The 23,016-nt window shown below is 40.9% G+C and overlaps 1 protein-coding gene across 15 annotated transcripts in view; it reads right to left on the reverse strand.

Moving 5' to 3' along the window:
* The window catches only part of PHLDB2 (pleckstrin homology like domain family B member 2), a 97,755-nt gene extending 75,298 nt beyond the window's left edge, over nt 1-22,457 (reverse strand). For 10 of the 15 annotated variants that reach the window (XM_045540326.1, XM_045540324.1, XM_045540321.1 and 7 more), the window contains exon 1: nt 1,403-2,751. In XM_045540326.1, the coding sequence (XP_045396282.1) occupies nt 1,403-2,737 (1,335 nt within the window). In that variant the 5' untranslated portion in view covers nt 2,738-2,751. Of the gene's footprint in view, nt 1-1,402; nt 2,752-12,601; nt 12,750-21,612; nt 21,713-21,932; nt 22,220-22,313 lie in introns of those variants that run through there. The other 5 variants (XM_045540323.1, XM_045540314.1, XR_006732700.1 and 2 more) reach the window with 4 other exon arrangements.
* Between the last annotated feature and the right edge of the window lie 559 nt (nt 22,458-23,016).

The following is a 23,016-nucleotide window of genomic DNA, read 5'->3' on the forward strand; positions in this document are numbered from 1 at the left end:
CCCAGAGGAGGTAAATTTCTTGAATTTGGTTGTCTATCCTTGGAATAAAAGAGTAAAAAGGAGCATGCATTCAAAGATCTCTGGAGTGACAGAAGCTATTGAAAATGCTCTCCTAGATTCCTTAAGAAATTATCTACCTAGAAGTTAATTCTGCAGCCTTACAGAGAATTACAATAAAGCACTATATTTGCTGTCCACATACAAAAAGGCTTTTATATACTAATTAAAAGTTCTTCTGAGTTTATGTCAATGAATCAAGCCAAAACACAATGCCATTTTCTGACCATGAATAATCTCTGGAGACTACTTATAAAAACAAAGGAGAAATTTATACTGGTGTAGTATCTAACTGACCTATCCAAGGAATATCTAATTCTCTAGGGGTATGCACATTTGTTTTCATTCACTATTATTGCTTAGGATATTTTAAAGCTCTGTAACAATAGACATCAACTTATGAAAAACTATGAGTGATGCAAATGATTCTTGTTCTAAAATGTCAAACATGTTTTGTCCTGTAAAGATGCAAATAGTTTCTGTCCATTGTAATCCAAAAGTTATCATTTTTTTGTACTGTAGGGCACTAACTAATTTTGTATGTGATTTAAAAATCTTATTCTGCCATACTTTTTTTAGTAAATAAAATACTTCTTATAATCCTTTAATTTTGTAAACCAGCTTTACCATGCTGTGGCTCATCTCATTAAGGAAATCATTAATCAATCATTAATGAATCAAAATAATCTCTGACATATTCATTCTAAAAGAAAAAATCTGTGCTTAAAAGAAAATGAAAAAATGCAATTGTTTGTTCTCATTCATTAGTAGGACTCTCAGGGGATGTCTCTTTCTGTCTTATTTTCAGTATTTTCCACAGTAAGCAGAAATTCATTTTAAATGGAGAAAGACAACTCAATCAATTTTGTGAAGTGTGGAGAAAAGTTTGAGGGCCATTGAGGCAACCTTTTCACTTTCCAGACAATTTGCTATAAAGACAAATTCACTACCTAATTCCCACTAAGTCATGATTTCATTGACTACTATCGTAACCACACAGATGCAAATTTAATGCATAATACAAGTCAACATTTCCTCACAGTCTTAAAAGTTTGTAAGACTTGTAAGAAATTCAATAGAATTTACAACTACCTGTGTGATGTTTTTCGAGAATTTATAATGTTAGAACTCTGCAGAGCTAACTCCTATAGCCTTTCAAAATACCCAGAGGTGCCTAATAGTTGTGATCTGGGAAGAGGAAGAATAGCAGGAGAGAGTCTAGGAAGGAACAGCAGTGGCTGGTGCACATGGAAATTCTATGCCCCACATATCCTTGGAGTCTGTCTCCAAGGCTGCCCTGTAGATGCTGGTCAATGGAACAGTGAGGTCAACAGATGAAGATTACCAATCGTTCCATCTCCTGCTCCCTGAGTCTTTCCTCCCTCTGCCGCCGGTGATAATCCATCAGGTCATCACGTCCAGAAATGGAGCTAATGCTGCTTTTCCGCTCCCGAAGGACAGGCTGAGGGGTTCCTGAGGCCTGTCTGAGGCTGTCCGAATCAGCATCATCAAACTCCACTGATCCACAAGAGAAGTTCCTTCTGGCCGCAAACACTCTGTCTGGCTCTCCGGGAAGAAATGAATTACTCGGACTCGTCCCCGAGTACGGAGCCCTGTCAAAGTCATCAGAGGCGCAGGAGGAGGTGGAGGCCAGAAGCATCTTCCGAGCCACTCGCGGACTGGCAGGGACACTGAGGGTGGAACTGACATAAGGGTTGCCTTCAGACGCAGAGGTTTTGTAGGGTAAAGCCCCTGAGCTTAAAGAAGAAAAATTAAGGTAATTGTCATTGTCTATTATGCTATGAGGTAGATCCTTTTCCCCAAGTTTTGATCTTTTGGAATTGCCCAGAGAGTTTCTTGGAGGCAAGCTGAGAGGTGTCAGCTGGTTCTCTGTGGCTTTGTACAATCTGGGAAGCGATCGGCTATAGGCTCCCATGTGACTCAGGCTGCTGCCCGAATACTTCCTAGTTCTTAAACCGATGTTGTCAGATGCTAGCTCCTTGTGTCTGGTTAACTTGGGCTGAAGTGCCAGGTTGTCCTGAATGTTCATTTTCCTGGCTTGCTTTGGGCTTGAAGGCATGCTTGCTGCTCCCGATCTGCTGACAGGAGAGGGGCCAGCATCGCTCAGAGAACCTCCATTCCACATGGTCAGGAGTGAGCCAGATGCCTTTCGACTTTCCAGGCCTCCAAGAAAGTAGACATTATCATGTGATTTATTCCTTGAGCTATATTTGGAATAGGGAGGCTTCTCTGAGAGCCTCAAGGCCCTATCACCATCCCGGCCAGCATAATGATCAAAGTCCGTTCTCCCAGATGGATATCCACTGAGGGAGGGTGCAGTGCCGAGTAGAGGAGTGGAAGGTTTCATGGAAATATTTTTGTCAGTTCCATCACAAGAGAACTGCCTGCTTCCCTGGATTTTAACCAAGGAGGGGCTACTTCTGACATTGGTTCCCAAAGGAGAAGGGCTTCTTTTAGCAGGCACGGGTTGTGAGAGGGTTAGATAGGAGCCAGAATAGTCTCCATTGGCTTTAAATCTCAGGCTGGAAGAGTATTTCTTCGGGCTTAGGCTCTCCATCATGTTTTGGGAATCGTTCTCAAGCGAATGCTCCACAAAGTCTTCCTCTAAGCTACCATTTTGTAAATCCAGCTGTTTTGGGATGTGGCTATGCTCTGCCATGATCTTGCTGGAATCTGTAAAGGAATAAAAGAGAAAGTTTTACTTAAAAAAGATTTAAAAAGAACAGTCCCTTGTCAGGCCTACATCTGAACAAATAACTTTGCAATCTAACCTAATGCAACTAACACAAACTCTGTTTTACTAATAAACCTATTAAAACGATACTGCAAATTGAAGAAGAGTAAAGACCACTGATCTGGCATGTTTACTGTACAAAAGAAAAATTACTCAAGAGGACAGCAAGGATATTTGAGGGAAACAAATCTCTAACCAAGTCAAGGTGCAAGATTAGGCTGGAAAAAAAGACAATTTCCCTTTAATGTTCTACTCCTTGGAGGACCACCTGCTTCCTGAGTGCCTAGCAAACTCTCAGAGGGACAATGCAATGGATCTTCCTTTAGTTGCCTCTATTAGAATCACTAACTGCTCAGAAATAAACTCCTGAGGAAACAAAATTCACGTTTTGGCAAAGAAAAAATTGTATGTTAGACACTAATCAGTAATGTGAGGGTTGGAAGCTCATTCTTTAAATGAGGGCTCTGTGAGTTACCTTCTCAACAAGAAGACTTAAGGCTCCTGTACTCATCAGAAAGAGGCAGGTAATAATAGAGGGAAAAGTGTTCCCCAATTTATTGCCATATGATCAGGGTTGGCAGCGTGGTTTGAGCCACATCTCACCAGGCCCCCTTGGAGGCCTGAAGCTGAGACAACTCCTACTCCTGGTCCCTTCTATTCCAAACTAACTTCATCTCTGTTTGGTTTGCCATATTGAAATTCCAGCAAGCCTTGGCCAATTTTCTCAAGTTAAATATTTTGGAATTAAGAAAACAAGGAAATAGATGGAGCCCAAGGATATTACAGTGTTATTTATTATAATGGGAAAAATACCATAAATGTCCCCAAATAGGGAAAAAATTGAATAAGCTATGATACATCAAATGAGAGAATATTACACAATTATTTAAAATCATATCTGGAAGTATATTTTGTAGCATAAAAATTACATTTATATAATTTTAAGAATATTTTAAAATGAGTACAGTTTTTTTAATATAGACACTCATACACATGGATTATACATACATGGGTATATCTGTGTATATAATGCCCACAATGAGTGCAGTTTTCTTATACAGTTTACTCTTGAACAACATGAGTTTGAGCTGTACAAGTCCGCTCAGATGAGAAATTTTTTTCAATTAACATATTAGAAAATTTTTTGTAGATTTGTGACAATTTGAAAAAAATCACAAACTATGTGGCCTAGAAATATCATAAAATTAAGAAAAAATGAGGTATGTCATGAATGCATAAAATATATATAGATACTAGTCTATTTCATCATTTACTACCATAAAAGTATACACAAATCCATTACAAAAAGTCAAAATTTATCAAAATTTATGCATACACAGACTGTGCATGACACTATTTGCAGTAAAGAGAAATGTAAAATGTAAAGATGTAATATGAAATCATAACTGCATAAAATTAACTGTAGTCCATACTATATTACTGTAATAATTTCATGGCCACCTCCTGTTGCTATTGCGGTGAGCTCAACTGTTACAAGTATCCACCATGAGGATAATCATCTCTGTGTGAGCAGTTTGTCTCTCCAGAAAATTGCCTATTACAGTAAAAAGTGATGTCTTACAGTTCTCATGTATTTTTCATCGTGTTTAGTGCAGTATCATAAGCCTTGAACAATACAATGGGACCCATAAAGTGCCCCTAGAGATGCTGGAAGCGCTCCCAAATGACAGAGAAAAGACATTGCAAGAAAAAGTTTAATTGCTTAATATGTACTGTAGATTGATTGAAGCCTGCATCTCCCATTGCCGCCATTTCAAGATAAATGAATCCAGTGTAAGGACCACTGTCAAAAAGGAAAAGGAATTTGTGAAGTTATCCCTGCAGCTATGCCAGCAGGCATGAAAACCTTGTACTTTCTGTGAAATACCTTTTTATCTCATATTGAAAATGTAGCTTTTATGTGAGTTCAGGATTGTTATAGTAAAGTATACCTATAGACTCCTAAGATTTAAGAAAAGGCTAAGTCATTACATGACTACTTAAAGTAAAAGGAGATGAAAGATTTAAAGCTGGAGAAGTTAATGCCAGGAAAGGATAGTTTGATAATTTTAGAAAGAGGTTTGGACTAAAAAAAAAATGTCAAAATAGCAGGAGAAGCAGCTTGTGTTCACCAAGAAGCAGCAGATGAGTTCTCAGAAGCAATGAAAAAATCACTGCGGAGAAAGGGTATCTGCCTGAACAGGTTTCTAATGCAGGCAAAAGTGTCCTATTTTAGAGAAAACAAAAACGCCACAAAGGACATTTATTAGTAAGGAAGAGAAGTGAGCACCAGGATTTCAGGCAAGAAGGGAGAGTCTAACCCTATTGTTTTGTGCGAATGCAGTCAAGTTTATAATCAGGACTGTCCTTCTCTATAAAGTTGCTGAACCCCAAGTCTTGAAGGGAAAAGATAAACACCAGCTGCCAGTCTTTCGGTTGTACAACAAGAAGGCCTGGACAATGAGAACCCTTTTTCTGGATTGGTCCCATTGGTGCGTTGTCCCTGAAGTCAGGAAGTACTTGCCAGTAAGGGACTGCCCTTCAAAGCTCTTTTGATATTATACGATGCCCCTGGCCACCCAGAACCCCATGAGTGCAACACCAAGGACAATAACATGGTCTGCTCGCCTCCAAACACCATGTCTCTAATCTATCCTCTGGATCAGGGGGTCATAAGGACCTTTAAGACTCATTACCCATAGTACTCTATGGAAAGGATTGTCAACGCTACGGAAGAGAACCCTCATAGAGAGAATATCAAGAAAGTCTGGAAGGATTACCCCATTGAAGATGCCATCATTGTTGTATAAAAAAAAGCTGGGAAAGCCAGCAAACCTGAAACAATACATTCCTGCCACAGAAAATTGTGTCCAGATGTTGTGCATGATTTCACAGTATTTACACAGAGCTTATCAAGGAAATCATGAAAGAGATTGTGGATAAGGTAGGGGAAAGAAAAGGTGAGGGGTAAAGGGTTTCAAGATACGGTTCTTGGAGAAATCTAAGAGCTGACAGACACCACACCAGAGGAATTAACAGAAGACCACTTGATGGAGATGAACGCTTCTGAACCAGTGCCAGACAATGAGACGATGACGTGGAAGCAGCAGTGCCAGAAAACAAATGGACATCAGACAATCTGGCAGAAGGGTTTCAATTATGCAAGACTGCTCTTGATTTCTTTTACGACATGGACCCTTCTATGATATGGGCACTGAAACTGAAGCAAACAGTGGAAGAAGGACTGGTACTATATAAAAACATTTTTAGTGAAATGAAAAAGCAAAAACGTCAGACAGAAATTCAATGTATTTCCATAAAGTTACACCTAGTGTGCCTGCCTCTCCTGCCTCCCCTTACACCTTCTCTACCTCTTCCGACTCTGCTACCGCGAGACAGCAAGAGTAACCCTTCCTCTTCCTCCTCCTCCTCAGCCTATTCAATGTGAGAAAGAAAAGGATGAAGACCTTTATGGTGATCCACTTCCACTTAAATGAATACTAAGTATATTTCCTCTTCTCTATGATTTTCTTATAACATTTTCTTTTCTCTAACTTACTTTATTGTAAGAATGCAGTACACAAGGCATATAACATACAAAATACATGTTAATCAACTGTTTATGTCATCAGTAAGGCTTCTAGTCAACAGTAAGCTATTATTAGTTAAATTTTGGGGGAGTCAAAAGTTCAAGATTTTCAACTAAGTGGGGAGAGGGGGTAATATCCTTAACCCCCAAGTTGTTCAAGGTTCAACTGTACATACACCCACTCATACACACAGGTGTTCAGGACAAAGTCGTGGGAGTTATAGTTGATCTCCTCTATCACTAGCCCTCCTTCCTCATTCTACCCACCAGCAAATCCTATCAACGTTGTCCTTAAAACATTCTGAATCTGATCACTTCTTACCACGTCCACAGGCACCTCCTCTCTAGTACAAGCCAGTATCTTCTCTTGTCTCCTCAATATGCCTATTCTCCTACAACAGTAACAGCAGCAATGGACTGGAAGAAATCACACCCCCAAATTCGTAGTGGTTTCATCTGGGTAGTGGTATTACGATTGATTTTTAAATTGCCTCTCTCATAATAATTTATATTTTCCACATTTTATATAATGTATTTGGGTTGTTTTGATGATCAGGAAAAAAACATTTACCATAAAATAGTAGAAAATAATCTGTAGTAACACTTTGTTTTTAAGTTAATTAGACTCTCATTTTTCCTTAGCTCTTGCCCAATTTTCAAGCCAGATATTAATTCTTCCAAAAAAGTTTATTTTAAAGAACTTCTTGACCAGACTAAATTAATATATAAATATTTAAAGATTGAAACATTTTTCCCAATTCTTCTAAATGACTCTGGTAAAAAGTTAACTATACAAAATTTATCTATCTCACTGTTTACATATGCAAAACATTAAAAAAAATCAAACATAACACTTCCCTAATATGAAAAAAACTAAATAAAAGAATGGTTACAAAAAAAGTCTCCAGACGTTTGCTGAACATAGCTTAAATAATAATATAAGTATTCTCATTTTTTAAAAGGTAGTTACATTATTTCCTTATTTGAAGTGGTTCTGCTTATTATATAGGAAAAAAAATAAAATCTCAATGGGTAGTTTTAGGTACTTCATTCATTAAATACATGCCTACTACATATCAGATATTTATTTAGCAGGCATTAGTGTTGCTTACTAACATTCCAGTTCTCCTCTTTTCAGGAACATGGTAAGGTTGCTCTGCCTCATCCCTACTGTGTTAGGTATGGCTATGTCCCTTGCTTTGATCAATGAAATATGGGAGAAAGAATCTGTCAGTTCCAAGCTGAAGCATCAAGAACCAGAGCATGATTCACCAATTCCTATGCCCCTGCTCAGACAACTATCCTCCATCCAGGTTTGTGGAGGCTTTGTTAGCCTAGACCCCTGAATGAGGACAACATAGAATAGGGTCTTTGCCTACCCAAGATTGTCTTTAACCACTGAGATTTGGGGATTATTTGTTACTATCAAGATGCTAGCCTGGGCAATACAGCAAGACCCCATCTCTACAAAAAACTTAAAAAATTAGCCAGGCATGGTGGTACATGCCTATAGTCCTAGTTACTCAGGAAGCTGAGGTGGGAGGATCATTTGAGCCCAGGAGTTCAAAGTTACAGTGACCAAAGATTATCTAATGGCACTCTGACCTAAGTGACAGAGTGAGACTTTATTTCTAAAAGAGAAAACAAAAAAGAAGAAGAAGAAAAAGAAAAAGAAGAAGATGCTAATCTTCATTAGGTGTCTACCATAAACCAGACTCTGAGCTAGGCATTGGAAGATATATGGTAAAAGAAACCATTTCTTGCCTTTACATAGCTTATAGTCCAAAGGGAAAGCAGTACATATGAACAAATGATTGCTATGCATACCTTAACAGTGAGGACTGATTGACAGACTGGTAAGAAACAGGGAGTGGGGCTAACCACGTGAGAATGGCAGTCTTGGGGATGTGATGGTGAAAAGAAATGACAAAGAAGCCCACTGAAGGAAAGGGAATCTGTTAAGTATTATGCAATGGTAGCATAAAGCTACTTCCACACCTAAAATTTTGTGAGTCCAGAGATATAAACAAGATTCCACATCCATTTGAGGTCAAACCACTGGTTCATCCAACAAACATCCTGTCCCTGATATGATTAAAAACAAAAACTGTGTAGGAAAAAACAAGTTATTTTTGATATTATGGTTCTTAAAAATCTACAGATGTAACTCTCCTGGGATGAACTGTATTTAATAACCATGTATTTCTCCTTCATAGTTATCTAAATCTTTTTCCATCTCTACCACCAAGTAAGATATGCCTTCCTAGGTCCAAGCCACAAGCCTCTACTAAAAGTGGTTTAACCTCAACAGCAATCCTTCAAATGTTTAGGATGTTTTAAGCAGAGATACAAAAAAAGTCTGTGAGATGTTATTAATAGAATACACAAGAAAAGAATTAATGCTAGTTAGTAGGAAAGACTTTGGCTTGAAGGTAATATATACAAAACGGGAAATAGAACTAAGTTAGAAAAGGTATTCTCGTGGTATGCAGATACAGCAATCCAAAAAGCAGGCCGATGTTTTATCATTAAACAGAAGTCAAAAGCTAAGCACCAAAGCCCAAACTCTGCATTTTAAATATTTATCCCAACACTACAGCTTAACACCTCATGCCAGAATGGATACTTAAAAGTTTAACTTTTGACTCAGCCACATAAAATACTGATGTTATTTTAGATAATAAAATGTATTACTATAGTTGAACCTGTTTGCGGTTTGCAAATGTGACTTAACTACCTGAACAAAATATTTCCAAGCTCTGTCCTTTTTTATTTGGGCTAATAGAACTATAGAGTATTAAACTACTACAGGTTCCCTACTAGCCCATAGGGTGCCCCCACTCTGCCCCCCCACCCCCGCCACGCCCCATCCTCCCGACACATACTTTTTAAAAAAAAATCAAAAAGTGTAATTACTGAGGCAGACTGGTTGGCCAAACAAAATACAACACAAAATATTCCAGAGTAGTACTGGCTGAAAGAAGATCAGTATTACAGTCTCTAGGGAAGAAACAAGCAGGACATTTGCAAATAATAAACCACATCTGAGAAACAATCATGCAACACTTCTGGACCATATGCATTTGTAGAGGAAAGTTACAGAGTACTGGGATGGAAGGACATCCCAGAGAAAATTTAAAGGGATATTCACATTTGATACCCCAATTTTTCAGTTCAACCTTATTTGGCTTATTAAGGCCTAAAAGTTGTACATTTAAAGACTTACCACCAGGTACAAATACGGAATTCCCTCATTTTCCTGAAGCTCAGTTTACCTGCCATAGCTGAATGCACATGTCTATTTGTCTCAACTCAATTATCTCTTAATCCTACAAATCAATTCGATTCAAAAGGTAAAGAATCAGTCAGATTCTCCACAGCTGATGATAACTCTCCCCTTGCCTATTTCCAGAGGGCCTTTTTCATTTTAGGTGTCCACAAGTGCAGGCCTAGAAATGGGAAACCCGTGGTAAATGTAGACCAGTAACGTCCTTAGGGTGTGGGCAAGGAGAGTAGAGAAGCAGGTGGGTGAACAGCACAGTGAAGGAGTTTGGGTTTACTTCCCAGGCAATGAGGGAAGTAGGGAGGGAGGGATGAGACTGCAGGCAGAATGCATCAGAAACTGCAGTTGGGAGGTAGAAAGCAGAGGCAGAGAGGTAGGACGGTGGGAGGTGAAGGACAGCACTGCCAGAGGCACTCCCCAGGTGACAACAGGAGGCAGGGAGGTGGGGAAGAGAGGTCTGTGCTAACATGTGTAAGGGAGGAGGCAAAGAAGACGCCAAGGTTTACAGCCTGTCTTCTTGCTCTACACTGATGTGTTTATTTTGGATTTCCTGTACATTTTATGTAAACAAAAAAGGGGTCTCAGTGAAACCGTAAGATCCCTGCACTATGTTATTGTGGAAGGAAAACAGTCCTGAGGGTTTTAATGGCTACATGCATTATTACATGCATATCCACACAATGGGCTGGAGAAGGGAGGAACGCATCTGGTGCCCATCTGAGAGAAAAGACAACCCCGGGAAGTCTAACCGGGAAAGAAGTTAATGCGTGTTGAAACGTCTGCATTTACTTTCCAATCCATAAATGTAATCCCCACAGTGTTCTTGTTATTTTATCACCTGAAAGGTATATCATCCCATTGTCAATCAGAAAATGCCAGAAGTCATGAAGAGATCTCCGAAAAGGACCACAGAAAGTCACGGTACTTTTTCCCTAGAGGAAAAAAATTGCTTGAAAAACCAATCTCAGGGACCATTTTTAAAGGTTTCTTGGGAGAGTCTTTTCTCTTTGGTATGATTCTCATATTTGTTTTAAAATGTAATTCTCCAGCTCCCTTTATACCAGGTAACATCACAATGAAGCTGATCCCGTTTGAACTATAAATCACCAACAGAGAATTTACAACACCGTTTGCTGTAGGGATCTTGGTTTCAAGGTAATGAAAACATACTCAAGGAGAAAAGTTTTAAAAGCAAAGAAACAAATTGAAACAAAATGTTGTGTTGTGCTGTATTGTGTTAGAGAAGAGGGACTAGCCTATATAAATGCAATTATCCAGGTAAATGTACCAAATGGATTCCTAAATTATACAATATGTTACTTGTCATTTTACATTGCCATGTACGGATACTGGTTAGTATCACCCAATACAGCAGGAATGAATCAAAGGGGGACTGTAAGAGCAAGTGACAGAAAAGTGGAAATCGTTTCATATGGTTGGGAAAATGGGGAGGGAATTAGATTTTACAGAAGCAAATTCAGGAAAAATAATTTCAAAAATCATAGTGTAGGTCAAAATTTCCACTGCATAATAAAGTTTGAGTCTACACCTCTGCTCTGCAGGAGTTCTTGGGGCAGAGATGCTGACTCTGGGTGCACATTTTGTGGCAGAGAGAGGTTGACACCTGGTGTTCAAAGCTCCCCCAGCACACTGGTGGTCCACAGGCCAGTCTCTTTCAGCACTGCTGTTTACAATACGGCAATGTTATGAATAAAGCATGCATGATGACATGTAATTGAATTCAGACACCAGCTTAGAGCAATCCCTCAGAAGCAGCACATTCATTCTGTGGGGGTAGTTCTGTGGTGACCAATGGCAGCAGATGGGGCCTGAGGGGACGCTTGTAGAGGACTGAAAAATAAAAACTGAGAAATCCATTTCAACCCCAAACTCTAAGCTTTACAATAAAGAACAATGGACACAAAAACTTCCCTCTTTTTCCATTAATCCCAACATCAAAACATGAGGAAGAGGGGGCTAATTAGAAGCTTCAGGAACAACCACTTCCTTCTCTAACAATATTTTCATTTCAGAAATCCAAAAGTAGTCTATTTCCCCATCCTCTAGCCTTCAGACACCATCCTTAGTTAAACCCTTAGTCCCCTCAGCTCCCCCTCTGTAAACTGATCCTCCTACTTCACAAATATTTCCCTTCATCCCTAAATCCTCCTCAGCCTCCTCCATCTCTGCAAACAAGCCTCACCTCTCCACACCCCCATACCCCTATGCAAACACTCCCCTCCCAGCAAATATCCCCTATCTTCTCTCCTTTCAGTACCCTTCCCCACACAGTTTTTGCGAACATACCTAACCCTGGGCCTTCTCAATGTCTCAAAAGCCATTTCCATAGAACTTCCTCTTCTCCCACTCACTTATCCTGCTTCCTAACCTCCCATTCTTTTAAATTCTTCCTCTACACTCAAGATTTTATATCCTAGAGCAGAGAGAAAAAGACTTTGTTTGTTAGTAGATATAGTACTCATATTGTTCTTTTTCCAAATAAACATAGCAGCAAATGGATTCCAACTCCTCTTCCTTTGCTCCATGTTCTTTGTCACTCAAAGATCTGCCTGTTGAACAAAATAATTATTACCCACTAGATATGTGTAGGTAGGTTGATAATCTCCAAGGAGGATGTTTTCATCTCTCAAAAAGATCCAAAAAAAGCAGTTCCAGGGGAAGAAATGTATTTTAATGGCAGAATAAGGAGGCCTATTTTATTCATTGCAGATTGAGCCTATTACAATAGGCAGCCGTAAATCCTAATGTGTGTAGACGTGCACACGCGCACACACACTCAGAGAGACAGACACATGCTGTCCACATGCCCACAGCCGCCTAAAAATGCACAAAAGCTTTTTGGGACTTCCCGAAGGGGCTCTTCAGGATCCAGAAACAAGAAGTATCTTCAACTCACCAGGTGTTGGGAGTGACATACGGCAGGGCTGGGGAGAAAGGTGAGGGCCACTGGGAACTAGAATGTGGCTGTGATCTGCTAGGACACGATTACACGGTTTCTGTCTTGGTTTTCTTTTATCTTTTGAATTTTTACTTTACCATATTCTGAAGGTATCTAAAAGAAGAAGTAAAGAAGGCCATTAAGGAAAGAACAAAAGATTCAAATGATGCTACGGGAGAAGAAAGGAGCCCAGGGGGGAGTGGAGAGTGATCTGGGATAATAAGAACATTGAATGCAGATGGAAGAAGTGGGGACAGAAAGTAAAAAGAAGTTTCAGCTTCTTCTTGTCACAATAATGGAATCTAACCCCAGGCTACAGTTCCCTTCTGTCATCCCCAGCTACACTGAAGCCTAAGTTCTGTCAAAAAAATAACTCCAGATGGTATTCAAAGGTTCCTAAAAGTAATTACAATCAAAGGCAATAACCATACTGCAAATGAGGATCTTAATCTCCCGTGATCAGAGACTACTTTTAAGTTAGTCTAGATGGTTTTATATCAGGAATTCTAAAGAATCTTAGAGGACTCTTAGTGAAGGGAGTAAACTATCAATTACAGGAATTTTTTAAAAGTTTTTGTGCTAGTTTCTTGAATAAGACTAATCTGTAGGAACTTTAAAATATTCTTTAGACTATCTAAGGAATTTGGCGGCATGTTTCCTGTAATAACTCTCTTCAGCCAGCGAGGAGAGCGGGAAGGGAGGACAGAAAGCAGAAGCAACCTCAAAAAACCTTTGGGTAATTAAACTTTCTTCCCACTTGCACAATTCCTGACTCAATTGGGCTCAAATTTGTGTTTATGCCATTTTTAAAGCAGTTATAGCAATATTTAAAGAAGAGATAATATCAATTCAATAGATTTTTTTTTTTTATTTCAGCTCATCATGGGGGTACAAAAGCTCAGGTTACATATATTGTCCATGTCCCGCCCATGCCCCTGAGTCAGAGCCTCAAGCATGTCCATTCTCTATAAGTTTTGATATATATATAATAAATTAAGTTCAACACAGTTCAAATTAAAAGTATGCTGTCTGATTACAGAAATATGAGGGACAGAAAAATATGTTTAAAAACACCACAGTGATACAATTACTTAATTCTAGAATATGGGAAAGTTTGCAGGAAAAAAAAAAAGAGCAGACCAATATCTTCAATCAGCAAATGGCAAGGGTGCAGGGGGTGGACGAGAAGAAAACGGAACTATTCTAGATTGAAGAGACTCAGGAGATATTACAATGAAATGCAATGTGTGGACACGGTTTGGGATTCTATTTTGAACAATTAACCTATTGTTTTAAATGTACAAGACAATTTTATCACTGACTGGAAAACAGATGATACTGCAGGGTTTTTAAAGGTGTGATGATGATATAGTTATATTTTTTAAAAATCCTAATGTCTTAAAGATGCATTGTAAATTATCTGTGAATGAAATACTATGGTGTTTGGAATCTGCTTTATAATAATCCATGTTTTGGGGGGAAATGAGGTCTCCAGATGAAATAAGATTAGCACATGTAAATAACTATTGAACTGGGTGATGGGTACATGGGTCTTCACTGTATTATTCTTTTAGTGTATGTTTTAAATTTTGTGTATGTTTAAAATTTACCATAACAAAACATTCTTTAAAAGAGACACATGCATTCTGCTTGTCAAAATGAATAAAAACATCTATACTCGCTTAAAGATTATAGTGACTCAATTTACAAAGAAGAATGAGGTCATATCAGTGGCTCCTAGGTGATTTTTTTAAAGTATGAAATACTAACCTTTTATCATATTGAATTAAGTTCCTAAAAGCTAACATTTTTTTAAGTACCTGGGAGAAATCTGAATGCAAATGAACTGTCAAGATTATAAGTAAGCAGGACATTATATTTGGGATACTTGTAAGATAATGCTAGGTGAGGTACCTATCATTTCTGAAGAAATAAAAACCGCTTCTTCAGAAAGTTAAGATGCAAAAGTATTCACAAAAACTGCCAAACTGGGCATGGTGGCTCACATCTGTAATCCCAGCTACTTGGGAGGCTGAGGGAGGAGGATCTCTTGAGCATAGGAGTTAAAGGATGCAGTGAGGATGGTCGCGCCACTGCACTCCAGCCTGGGTGCTAGGCGACAGAGTAAGACCCTCACCTCTTAAAAAAAATCCTGCCAAACCCTCTATATATTAAAGAATTTCAGCCTCAAAAAAAAAAAAGTTAAAATACATACACACACACACACACACACACACACACACACACTCCTTACATATTTATGCAAACAAAGAGATTGGCATACTTCGTAGATTTTTAAATTGTTACTGCTTCTCTGAACGTAGGAAGTTAGAGACCTGTATTTTTAGAGTCCTTCATAGAATCCTAAAACAGTTTTAGTTTAAGATAAGCATTTCTAAAATTTTCCCAAATAAACTAAATATTTCTTATTCCTGAACGTGGGTAAAATTTATTCCCAGGTTTAGGTGATTATGACCATGTCCCCCTGTTAACCTGGAAGAGTCCTGCTCTATTATGTGATCACCCAGGTGAGGATGAAGCCAGAGAAGCAGAGAGTCATGGAATAACTAACTCGGAGGTGGTGAATATCTAATATACACTGTACTTCACATACCCTTCTTGAAGCAGAGGGGTATTCCCGGAAAAAACACCCTCTGAGTCTTTAAATGTAAAGCTAATTTTGAGCAAGAAAAAGATCAAGCCCAGGATCACGTGCAGATAAAGATGCTTTCTCTTGGCCCTGAAACTGCCTTTATGGTGGACTTGAACTGGAAACTAAGCAGAGTCCATGGGAGCAAAACTGTCTGATCATTTCACCATCACATCAGTAGTGTGTCCACTCCACACTACTGATAAAAATACACTCGCTTAAGAGTAATCCTCGATCTTTCCAGAATAACATTCCCCAGACTCAGATACTTGCTACAATCCCCATTCCCTTACCCAATACTTGTGAATAGGAATAGTCAGCGCACAAGTAGACTCAGGAGAGATGAAACAAACACGTTATCTTCCTTAGTCATCATTTTCAACTCAAAAATTGTGTGAGTGGGTTTTTAAAATACTGTAAAGTAAATAATAATGATGATGATACCATTTCTTCATTACTTAAAAAGTTGATTATACAAAGTGGGTCTTATAAGACACTTAATTTTTATCTTCCCTGTTACCTACCTTTTAATCACATATTGCTTGAAAGAAGAGAAAGAATTTGAACCAGTAAAGATCAATAAACAATCGACTAAGTTTAATTTAATTTTAATCAACACTGTTTTTATAACTCCGGCCAAAAGACCTAATAAAGGATATGGTTACATTAGGATGTTATTTTTATTGTAATGGCCAATCTAGTACAAAGAACACTGGGCACGCTGCCAGGGACATGAGTCAGGAGACCAGTCCTCGTCCTGGGTCTGCCAACTAACTAGTAGAAGTGAGATCTGGAGCAAGTCACTTTGCCTGTCTTCACCTTGTTTTAGCAGAAGTTTCCCCATAAAAATGGTGAGAGTAAACTAGATGTCCTTTCTGCTCCAACTTTCTGGACTCCCACAAACACTGATTAAAACCATAGGAGTACCCGTTATATATGTAATGCAGGAAATGGAAATGAACACAGGACAGAAACACGTTTTAGTGATAAGGCAGCAGCTACCTAATCGGGAAAAGATTTCACCGGTACTATTGCCCATGACATTCCAAAGGCAAGATAAATTGTTTCAGCATAACATGGTGGGAAAAAGGCCTGGTCAGTGTTATGTTAATGCAATATAATATCTTTGATTCAGCACGATGCATAAGAAATGTTTTGTCTGCATTCCCATGGCTTGCAACTTCCTTAATAAATCTTAAGCTGTTTTTGAAAACCTACTTCTGCAGTGATGTAAGCAGTGTGGCAGCCAGACATCACTTCCCAGTCCCCTCCGAGTATCTCTTGGTTATGAAGCACTATTCGGACTAGGTGTGCGTTGGTCAAAAGAATGCAGGAGCTGAGTCTCCTTTGCTTTTACCTAACCTAGGTTTAGCAGTACAGCGGTCAAGAAACAAATCCTGGAAAATTCTTGTAACCTTTAGTTTTTTTGCTATTTCACAGGCTAATTCCATAAGCATACTGCCATCCAGGGAAGTCACATGCAATGTGTGAACAAACCATATCTAAGAAAATGACCAACATCAATTTCCACTGAACTCCAGATTTAGCAGCAAGTCTTAGAAAAGGCTGATCTGGCTTAATGGAACAATGGAACTAAATATTGGCATGCACATTTTTTTTCCTTGCCCTAAATTTGTAAAGCAAGGAAAAGCAATTCATTTAATGAAATCAACCTACATACAGTAAACAAATATCTCTTGTAAAAGCCTCTCAAAAACTTCTCAGTATAACTTATCCTGTTACCCTATATCTTATTTACCTGTTTCTTTGTACACTAAGCGTCTGCTGAAACCTCTAGGTTTCTTGTACCTCAATAAAATGATTTTTACACTTGGGTTTCTCTTTTTGACCACTAGCTGCTATAGAAAACAATCTTGCCTTTTAAGCAGATTTAACACAAAGCTTCTTTTCAACAATGTCTAAGAAACATCTCTAAATATCATGAAAAAAACCGTGTACAAATTATCCCCTGAAAGGTTTAAATTCCTAGGTGACGCAGAGACCAAGTTCTGCCTTACTAAATATTTACTTTGAAGGGATTTGAAAATCTGAGCTGCCCTTTTTTATTTCATTTATTTTTAAAAGACAAGAGTCACATTAATAAATTCCCAATAAATATTCCCAGCCAACAGTGATTTTTTTTTTTAATTACTCATGTCTCCTCTCCCATCATATGAAAAAAGAAAACTAGGAAGAATGGCCAGATGAACAGTGACAATGAAAAGGCTGCTACATCCTTTAAGGTAGCACCTGCAGGGGACAGAGAGCGTAAAAGAGCTATCACTTTTGTGTCATTTCTAAATACACAACTATGTATTTGGCTTTGAGGTGCACCCATTGGCTGGCTAGCTGTGAAAACAATGAAAAATCTACCTCAGTGCTATTCAGAGCTCTTACTTCTTCCAGGAAAGACATACTAAAAACCTTTCTATATTTCCAGAACCTCCCAAATAGGGGGATTAGATGAAATAACTACCATGGTAGAACCACTTGGCACACAGAGCTAGAACCCATAATCACGGGCCTAATGGCTAACCATAGTATATAAATATGAGAGTACACACGTTTGTAATTGATCAGGCCATGTGTGCACAACTTTTCTGATACTTAAAAACTCATTGAGACAACTCCTGTCCATAAACAGAGCCATTCACAAATACCATACTTTAAAAACTCCCCCAGGAAATTAACAATAACTTTATATTACTGTCATTTTTCCCCCAACCAGGTAAACAGATGGAATGCTAGACACTGTGGGGTGTGCAATAAAGTGCAAAGGAACAGGAGTTAGGAGATTTGGCTTCCAGGTTCTACCACTACCTTGCCCCAGTGAGTGGGCTGGGGCCAAAAGAGTCAGATAAGAGGATTTCTAAGGTTCCTTTTACCCCAGAATTATTTTGTCCTACCTGCCCAAAGAGTAGTCAAGCTTGAATTGTCTTCATATTCCTAATCCTCCTTCTAAGCAATTGAACTTATCTCAGATATCCACTCATCAACTTATGAATTTCTACCACAATTTCTGCAATATCAGCTCATTTCCTTATGTGCCAGATATCTTTTTTTCTTCCATACTCAGGAAGCCTCTCTCATTTTCCCTCCTGTCCAAGACAACCCAACCCATTCATGTACTCTACTCTCTTAAGTGATAAGGCAGGGAGGGACAGAAAATCTCAAATGTTCTGTTTTGTACCTGCACTCAAAAGCAGCATCTGCTATGTCTGTGGAACCATCTGTTGCCCACTTAGCCATGGAAAGGATGGTGCAGGCATCAGAAGCGGAGTGTCACAGGTCACACAATGGAATTATCCCTCTCTTGGTGCTGAGGCACCCAGGCATGTGCGCCACAGTCACCATGGCTAATGCCACCCCTCCCCCATCAGAGCATTTATTTATTTTCTCACAGGGAATGGTGCTTCTAAACTGTCACAAAGCGTCAAGTCCAGTGTTTTTGTTTTGGTTTTCAAATTCTCTAATCCTGGGTTGTACCTAGAACTATATCTGCCGCCAACTCACTTGGGACCCTACAAGTCCAGTCTCTAATCCCTGGGCATCTCAGTTTTTACATCTATAAAATGAAAAGGTTGGATTTAGTGATCTCTGAGGCTCCCTTGTTCTCTAATGTTCCAAAATCCTGTGATTTTTAAGCCAACTCGAAGTAGTCAATGAGCACAAATTCCTTCACCTCTATGGTATATTAAGACTCTTTATGCCAAGGGCAAAAGAATGTGCTGCAGACAAAAAGGCTTCTATGAGAAGGTCTCTCTCAGTGTTGAGCAAGAACACAGTTAAAGTTTCTTGAAGACCCAGATTAGATTAAGGTCCCTAATCTTGTTAACATATGCCCCAGAGGTAACACTCTAGTGCTGGATAATTGTCTGTGCGCCCTGTGGATTGCAGGATGTTTAACAGCATCCAGGGCCTCTACCCACTGGATGCCCGTAGTACTCTCCAACCCCCAGTCTTGACTATCAAAAATACTTGTTTAGTCAATATCCTTTGCAGACAAAATCCCCTCCCCCTCCGATTGAGAACCATCGTTCTAATGCATATCAGAGCATTAAAAGCACCTCATTTAGAAGGTGTTTTTGTTTCAAATAGGTAATATTTACACAATTATCAATTAAAATACACCAAGACTTAACAGAAAGACTTATAAAGCACAGGTACTCCACCTAGAAGATGTACAAAGCCACTGTCTTTCCAAGTCATCCTTAGCATATAAAACCATAACCTCCATTACTCTCTAAAAGTATTTAAAAGAAATCACATTTTTCACAGTAACTTCTCCAGTGTACTCCAGAATCAACCCTTGCTTATAGACCTCAAAGTAGAGCTTGGAAGAAAACATCAAAAACCAGAGCTTGGTTTCCCTTTGGCTTTTTCATTCTCTCTCTCACGCACTCACACCCTTTACCCCTAACAGTAAATAAAATGTTTCTGGAAAGATTGTTAGAGATGTGGCTTTGGTCAGGGTTCTTGAAGATAGAAGCAAGCAATTCCTAGCACAATTTCCCAAGTATCTTTTCCTCTCCCACTTCAAACAGGGATCCAGGGTACTCTACTCCCTCCCGCCCCTAGTTAATGGCAGCACCAAAAGAACAGCAGCTGCCAGCTGCATGAACAGATTGAGGCCTGCAAATTGACTGAAATGATGACTGCTCTTAACCAAACATCTCATTTTTCCATTTGTGAGAGAAACTGGGATTTGCAAACCTTTGGGTCTCAGGAGGTGAAGGTTACACTAGTCAACTGAGCAAAAACTCAACTCCCCCTTGCTATTGAAGGGATTGCCAGTTATAAAAGGTTTGGAGACTTTACAGAGTTTCTTAAGTACATATAATGTTTAAATTTCCACATTAAATGTATAAGGCAAAAAAAACCCTCTTTTAAATAAGTGAAGGATATGAAAAGGGAACCATGAATAGACACAACTGTTACTTTTCAAAGAATCTTACTCTTTATTCAAACAAATATTTACACATTGGAGGGCAATGGCACAAGGGATATAGCCATTCTGTTAAACTAGTGGGCAACTATAAAGATTTATTTATCCCAAATCCGACTACTCTGTTGCTATCCTACCAGGAACCAAGAATTCAAGTGCTTGCAGGGCAAAAGTTTATCCTCTGAAACTGTGAACCTTATTTAGATCTCTCCCAGCTGAATTCAGATGTTAGAATCCCAGAGACATAGCTCAAACGCCTAAGTTAAACCAAACTAGGAAGCTCAAAGTTACATGTCCAGTACTTGAAGATCTGCATCTGTAACTTACACACTCATATAATGAAGGGAAATGTGGCTGACAAATGTTTATACTAAAAGGACTCCACATTTTTATGCCTCTTCTAGTTCCACTCCCAGCTGCGCCTGTGACTAGCTATGCATTCTAGAACTCAGAGAGCTACTTCAGAGTTGCAGGAGGAAGACTTCTAGGGAAGAGGGCAGGGCCCAACCTAGAGGATTTCCAGCCCTAGGCTAGTCTACCGACATAAAAGGCTGCGGGACCCGTTCCCTCCTTTGCATAAGAAAGGTAAATGAAGAACTGCGGGAAGCAGGTTCGATTTCCCAAGCTCTTTCAAACAGGAAACCCCAAGCCTGGGAGGGACAGCCTGTCAGCCTTTTAATTTCCTGGTGGTGGCGGGAGTTAGCCAGGTCCTCGGCGCTTTAATAAGTGATGACTGCTAGGACTAAGTTATTAAACGCACCAGCAAACATTTCAGCTGCGTCTCTGCCGTGCAGGGCGCTGGTGAAACAAAGGGTCAAAGGGGAGTGTTTTGAACACTCCCCAAGGCTTCTAGCTGCCGTCCCTAGGGGAGCGGAGACAGCCACACTATACACTTTTAGGGGGTCCAAGGCCAAATCGGAACCTCTTGGCGGTTCAAACTCGTGAGCTTCACTCTTGAAACAAAGTGGAACTAGAAGCGCAGCTAGCCAGACATTTGGGGTGGGGGGAAGGGGGGTCGCCTCTGAACCCCGCGCCTCACACCACCCAGCAGCGGACCCTCTCTTTCCCAAGGTCTGTCCCGAGGATCTCGATCCTTCTCCCCATGAACATCCCAGAGTTGTCGGCAAAAGTTGTCCCCAATTTCCCCAAATCCTGCCTGTTTCCTACAATCGCTCTAGAAGCATCTCCTTTACCCGAACACTCACTCCCTAGGACCTCCTCGACCGGAGAGCCAACCGGTCCCAGACAGTCACGCACGGCGGAGCTCGGCCCCCCAAAGTTGCGCAGCCCGGGCACCGCCGACCCCAGCCCAGGCTTTTGTCCCTACAGCCTGCGAGAGAAGCAGAGCGACTCCGCGCCCCGGCGCCCACTCACCGTGGCATCTTTGCTCCGAGCCGGCTCTCCGTCCGCTGGCGCCGCCGCCCTCTCGCCCGGCCCTTGCCCCCGCCCTCGCTCTCTCCGTCCCTCCGGCCCCGGCCCCGGCCCCGGCGCAGCTCCAGCCGCCTCGCCGAGCGCAGGCAGCGCCCCTCCTCCGCCCCGGCCGCCGCCGTCTCCTCTCCGCCCCCAGCCCTCCGCCGCGCACCCGGCGGCGACCAACTCGGTGGCGGGGGGGGCAGCGCCCCCGGGGAGCCCCGCGGGAGCCCTCGGAGCCGACGCCGCCCCCTCCTCCTGGCGGCCCGCGGCCCGGTCCTCACCTGCAGCGCCGCTGCTGCCCAGTCCCGGCGGCGAGAGAGGGGAGGCGCCCTCCGAGCTCCGCGCCTCGCCGTGCGCTCCCCCTCGGCCGCGGTGGTGGGCTCCGCGCGCCTCGGTCCCGCACCCCCGGCCCCTCCGTAACCACCGCGGCGGGCACCGGGGAGTGGAAGCAGTGGAGTTAGTGACCCACCCCGCTCCCGGCCACCTTGCTGTTGGGGTTTTATCGCTGCTAAAGGGGCCTGGCTGTTCGCCCCGTCACCGGGCGCCAGCTTCGCAAAGCCGCATTCACAGCAAAGCAGTGGAGACTTTTGTGGCAGGCTACTTTTTTAATGAGCTGGAAGAAGGGCGGGTGGGTAGACGTCCTTGGGCGATGATTTAGTCACCGGACGACAAAGTTTCTACTCGGAAACTCCAGGTGACCGCGCCTCCTCCTGACAGGTCGCCCCTGGGCAAGTTTACCTGATGCGTCAGGAGAACAAGTTTGTGAAGTGTTGGAGAACAGCCCTAGCTAAGGGCTGGAGTCAGGAGGGTTTTAAATTCATTTATTCTGATTTCCTTACAGTCATTTCTCTTGAAAGTTTTTATATTTTCCACTTATTTTTCTGAGCTGCTGTAACCAATGAAAACAATGCTGATATGAACGTCCTCCAGCCTAAGCTTCCTTGGAAGGCAAAGAAACGACCGAGGGTGGCCCGAAGTCCATCTCGGCCCGGGGGAACGTGAACCTCTGCCAAGGTCTGGGCGAGTCTCTGAGGTTACACAGATGAAGGACATCGGCCCTCCAGGATCTCACAACAGCAAGGAAGAGCACAGAGAAGTGCAAACTGATTTAGATCACTGAGGCTTTAGGCAAGTTGTTTTAGCTCCCAGCAACAACGCCTTCGTCTACAGTGTGGTAATGATGATAGTGATACTGCAGGGCAGTTGTTAAACTTCTGGATAATGTATGCAAAGTACTTGGCATCAGGAGCAGAACTTAGTAGTCTTTTAACAAATCGCTTATTTAACACACTTTTCAGGTGGGCAAGTAAAAGTCTGACTTTTTTTTTTTTTTTTTTTGAGACAGGGTCTGCCCAAGCTGGCAAT

This window comes from Lemur catta, chromosome 1 (assembly GCF_020740605.2).
Source record: "Lemur catta isolate mLemCat1 chromosome 1, mLemCat1.pri, whole genome shotgun sequence".
NCBI classification, from domain to species: Eukaryota; Metazoa; Chordata; class Mammalia; order Primates; family Lemuridae; genus Lemur; species Lemur catta.